Below are 5,442 nucleotides of genomic sequence, written 5' to 3'. Positions count from 1 at the left end.
ATTTGCATTTCAGGAACTGAGTTTGCGTTGAGACACTATCAAAGATTACAAACCACAAAACCTGGGATGCATGGGGAAATATCACTATCGTTCTAATCTCACTATCATGAAACTAAATTCAAACAAAGCCACCAGAGTGACAACAATGTTTTACTTTCTGATATAGGTTCAGCTTCACTGGAAGTTTCAAGACTGCATTTATATTCTCATATGCATTATTCACAATATATAGCACTGTGCAAAGTTTGGAGCCACCTCTCATTTCTTTATAGTTTATTAGAAACATGGGAAATATGTGTGATATGAAACAACAAGCATAAATGGAAATACAGTATAAGTGCAAAAAGAGACTGAAAGTCAATATTTGGTGATGCTCATAGTGCTCCATTGTGTGCTTTTGCAAAGCTCAATTCAATTCAATTCAAATCAATTCAATTTTATTTATACAGCTCCAAATCACAACAACAGTTGCCTCAAAGTGCTTTATATTGTAAGGTAGGCTCTACAATAAGTAGCAAAGTATATTCTGAGTGTTTTCACTGGCAGGGATGTAAAAGTATCCAGGTATGCTTACTGCATTAGCAGTGTGCTTGGGATCATTGACATGCATAAAATGAAGCAGCTGCCAATCAATTTTGTATTGCATCATCGTGGGTAAAAATGTGACGGTACTTTAATGATTTCAAAATAAATGGTAAATGGCCTGTATTTATATAGCGCTTTACTAGTCCCTACGGTGTGTTCACACCGAACGCGATGGACGCGAATAGAGCGTCAGGTTTACATGTAAAGTCAATGGAAAGGCGCGATGACGCGCGATTGCGGGTCCCGCGAAAATTCGGAAGCAGATTTGCGTCGCGAAAACGCCAAAACGCGTGAAACGCGCGTCAGTGTAGCGCGTCTGGCGCGTTTGACTCGCGAATAAAACCACGCGCGTGAGTTTTTGTGTTGCATTTTGTGCATACGCGCGTTTCGCGTCTACCGCTCGAGTTGGAAAAATCTGAACTCCAGCGTCAAATCGCGCCGCGACAACCAATCAGGAGCCTGGTGACGTGGCTGTTACCTAGGTCAAAGGGGCAGATCCAGCCAAAGCCTTTCATACTTCAATGGAGGGGAAGGCTAATCAATGCGGTAGCAAACAACTCGGAGCTGTACGACACCAGCTGCTTTCAGTACCGAGACAGGAATAAAAAGGACCGAGCTTGGAGGAAGATATGTGAAGAGATCGGGCAACCTGGTAAGTTCATTCATTTCTCTTTTGAAAGTTTTCACTGACCCGGGAAGCCGCACAAAAGCTAGCAAGCCACCGCTATTTTCCCACTGACGTACAAATACCGTTCTGCTTTTATGCATGTTATCATTTAGGAATATATTTTATTGTTTATTAATAAACAGCACACAGTGGTCCCGCTGTTCATCCGTCACTGCTTTGCTTTTTCGCTGATTTTTTATTGCACAGTACAGCATTGCATTCTGCAGCCTGATTGACAAATCTCCTGCGCTTGCCAAATTTATCACGTTTGGTTTTGATAACCATCGCGTCCAATAGAAAAAACAGCACAAAAACACCCATAACTACGACCCTCATTCGGAAATAGACACCTGCACCATGAGGGAAAAAGGCGCACGAAAGTGGCGCGCAGATGAAGACAAAACACGGCATAATAATACTTTTACGTTTTGCAATCTACAAAGGTTTGCACTTTGAGAATCAATTGTGAGAACTGTGACCAGGGGCTAGTTATTCTGAGAACCCCTGCAATAAATGAGGGACCACTGTCTACTCTACGATTATTATATCCAACCTGTTAACATTTAATACTGTATTGATAGAACCAACTGATTCTGCAGCAGAGCATCCCCAGTCCCTGAGCTCCTGCTGCTGCACCCACAGATATGTACAGCAAGCACTGATACCTTTTTAGTCGGTGGGATTCCCTTTTACTAAATATCTACAACCAATCTGATTATATCCTGTTATTGTTTTTTTTTTTTTTCCAATGTTGAAATTAAAATCTAGTAGCAGCCTTCTCATTTCTTTGTGTTTTGTGCTGTTTTACAGGCCCACAGAGGAGGACGGCTCCGAGGCAGATGAGGGACGGGTCCCAGGACGGTCCATCGGCGGTGGAGCTGGCCATCCTGGAGTCCCTGAAGAGGCCACACCAGTCTCCAATGGAGCATTTCCTCCTCAGCCTTGTTCCTGCTCTGGAGAGCAGCTGGTCCTTTTTATTCCTGTCTCTCTGTAAATTCTTATATTTTATATATTTATGTTTAATGTTTTTCTGTTTGAGACTTTTAATATTATTTCAAATAAATGTTTATAATGACTAATGTCTCAGTTCTACTACACAGCAAATGTTGGCACACGACTTGACACATGTAGAATTTATTTCATATTATACTAATGACAAAATATACTGATACAGTGGGATGCAGAAGTTTGGGCAACCTTGTTAATAGACATTATTTTCCTGTATAAATCGTTGGTTGTTACAATAAAAAATGTCAGTTAAATATCATACAGGAGACACACACAGTGATATTTGAGAAGTGAAAAGAAGTTTACTGGATTTACAGAAAGTGTGCAATAATTGTTTAAACAAAATCAAGCAGGTGCATCAATTTGGGCACCACAAAAAAGAAATGAAATGAATATTTAGTGTATATCAATGTGTGTGTCTCCTATATGATATATGGGGTGCCTTTGTCTGGATGTGCTTCCCATCCAGAGCTGCACAGCACAGAGGAAAGTTCCAGCGCTCCTGGAATCCCTCTGTGATGGACCGCCAGTCTCCAGGTGAAGGCACAGCCATGAAGTCGTCCACTAGACAGTCCCAGATGGACGTCGCTGCCTGGGGGGTGATCTGGCTCACCGTGGACACACCGACTCTGAAACTGAACGCGATGGTCCTGAAGGAGTCCCCGGTGACAAGGAACCTGGACAAAATTGTTCAAAATCAGTATTATGTGTACTGCAGTTACAAAATACATTATTCAAATTCCAAAATACTTTTGTGATGTCAGATTTAAATCACAAAACTTAAATCTTACATAAAACATTTTGTAATTATAAGGATAATTACAAAATGTATATTAGATAATATCTAAAACAGTTGTGTTTTGTTTTAACTTTAACATATCATAATTTGATTGGTAGCAACTTTCACAACGACAGTGAGCCAATCACTCACAATTCCTAAACATGTCAATCAGGTAGGAATGAAGTAAGACATTAATAGAAATAAAGAGTTGTGTGTTGACATGTAGCCCTTTCCTTGCTTATTAATATTTTTGAAAAATTAATCTGTGATAAGACAGCTTATCAAGATAGAACCATGTAACTAGAGATGAACCAAACTGTTCACAGTTTTATCTAACTCTGTTTTAATAAAGGCTGTGACCCCTGCTATAGAGTCTGACAGCTGCAGGGATTATATACAAATATTCAACTATCCCAGAATTAAACCAGGTCTAAATAAAAAGGAGTGAGTATCACTACAAAGGTTAACTCAGTGGTCCTAATGCTACAGTTTGATATCAGCAAACACCGAGCGCATACATTGATGTGACACCACAGCCATGCTATCATGCAAACACTGATAACAGCATAAATCGAATTAAATCGGGACTTGATGAGAGCTTCTGAGTATCACTAGAAATATTATAAAGAGTCGTCTCTGTACCACAGTTTGCTTTCAGTAAACACCGACAGCATTCACTGTTAGCATAGCACATCCATGTTAGCAGTGTATAACTGGATGGATTAGCATATTAGCACAGATATCAATAAAGGACTACCGTATTAAATAGTTTTACTAACCTCAGGCAGACGGACAGGCGCTCTGCAGGTGGGATTGAGCGTCTGTAGTTGGTGTCTAGGCGGGCAATGCTGGGACCGACGAGGGAAAGCAGGTCCTCAAACTGGCCGACGGTGATAGCGCTGGAATCGGCCGTCATCCAGGCGCAGCTCCTGGAGCAAGTGGTGAAACTCACCAAACTGCTCATGCCTCTGGAGGACCTGATGGACCCAGGTACGGCGAGGACGTCTTTTACGCTGCTGCTCTGCTCTCCACAGTACATAGAGAAGGGAGACTCTCTCTTCAAGCGCTAGCTCGATAGCTGCCATCTTGCAAAGATACCGGTCTGGCACAACTCCCTCCCACATTCCTCCCACATTTCCGGTTCACGCGCGTCAAAATATCATATTTTGACGCGCTATGGATTTTTCTTGGACACGCGTTGAGACGCGAATGTACACGCGTCAAATTAGGGGCGTTTGGGGCGTTTTATTCGCGTCCATCGCGTTCGGTGTGAACACAAGTGCTTTACATATCCAGTCATCCACCCATTCACACACACATTCACACACTGGCGATAGCAAGCTACATTGTAGCCACAGCTGCCCTGGGGCGCACTGACAGAGGCGAGGCTGCCGGACACTGGCGCCACCGGGCCCTCTTACCACCACCAGTAGGCAACGGGTGAAGTGTCTTGCCCAAGGACACAACGACCGAGACTGTCCAAGCCGGGGCTCGAACCGGCAACCTTCCGATTACAAGGCGAACTCCCAACTCTTGAGCCATGATCATACCTTAAGTTTTGACAAAATCCTCAACACCGCTGACTGTTTTATAAATGGCTGTAGACACTCACTGCTGGACCGCTCTCCTGAACACTTTTAGACTTAGTGACATTTTTAACTAAAACAAAAACTTTAATCACTCAATAAGATTTGTTGCCACTGATTTTCAGTCCAGTTGTGTCCAGCCTTTCTTCCTTCTCCAAGAATGGCTTCTTGATTGCTACCCTTCAACTGAGATTATTTCCAATTGAGGCTTCACAGAGCAGTAGATGGATCAGCTGAAGGGCCAGATGCATCTCTCAGATCTTTCTGGATCTTTTTTCATCATATCACGACTTTTATCTTAGGCCTGTTCCTTCTTTTCTCCTCCACTTGTCCAGCTTCTTAAAACTGCACCCCATGGTGTGCAGTGTCTTTCCAACAGCATTGTATGATAACACACTTTTTAAAATTGCACATGATGCAATGTGAAATATTTGTTTTTTTTGTCAGTTATTGAAAAAAAATATTTTCCTCAGTGTGCCTTCAGTATATAAGAGAAACAGGTTTGAAGCCAACATTTATTTCAATACCGTAGGGGAAAAATTAATTAAAAAATGACCACATACTCATAAAATTGATAGCATTGTAGTGCCCTGGCCTGTTATAAATTTGCAGTATGTCTGAAATGTAAAAAGACAGGGAGGGACGCAGAGATGAGATGAGCTCTTCAAAATCCTCTGCCTGGAAAAAAGGGGAGAACAGCTGGGACCTGGCACTCCCTCTGTGTCTGTCTACTCTTTGTCATGGCCAAAAGACTCTTGTTTTCAGGCAGTAATCAGACAGCCCTGGGGCTCTGTAAAGACCCTGTTCTCTTTTCA

At 42.2% G+C, this 5,442-nt stretch overlaps 1 protein-coding gene and 1 long non-coding RNA gene across 2 annotated transcripts; one reads left to right on the top strand and one right to left on the bottom strand.

The window, feature by feature from the left end:
- Positions 1-739: 739 nt before the first annotated feature.
- On the top strand, positions 740-2,331 carry LOC147321275 (uncharacterized). The gene is made up of 2 exons (XR_015131340.1): positions 740-1,237; positions 2,063-2,331. It is a non-coding gene; the product is annotated as an uncharacterized LOC147321275 (long non-coding RNA).
- On the bottom strand, positions 1,999-4,176 carry LOC147321274 (uncharacterized). Its single transcript, XM_086309636.1, has 2 exons — positions 3,821-4,176; positions 1,999-2,937 (listed from the first exon to the last, which is right to left on the bottom strand). Exons 1-2 carry the CDS (start codon positions 4,078-4,080, stop codon positions 2,667-2,669), a joined length of 531 nt encoding a protein of 176 aa, XP_086165762.1. The 5' UTR covers positions 4,081-4,176; the 3' UTR covers positions 1,999-2,666.
- Between the last annotated feature and the right edge of the window lie 1,266 nt (positions 4,177-5,442).

The sequence above is a fragment of the Aulonocara sp. 'chitande type north' Nkhata Bay genome, linkage group LG10 (assembly GCF_057382095.1).
Source record: "Aulonocara sp. 'chitande type north' Nkhata Bay isolate Kocher_YH1m ecotype deep benthic linkage group LG10, A_spYH_male_GT1.1, whole genome shotgun sequence".
In the NCBI taxonomy this organism is placed as follows: Eukaryota; Metazoa; Chordata; class Actinopteri; order Cichliformes; family Cichlidae; genus Aulonocara; species Aulonocara sp. 'chitande type north' Nkhata Bay.
Note: the sequence above shows the minus strand (reverse complement) of the source record. Positions and strands in the feature narration are given on the sequence as shown.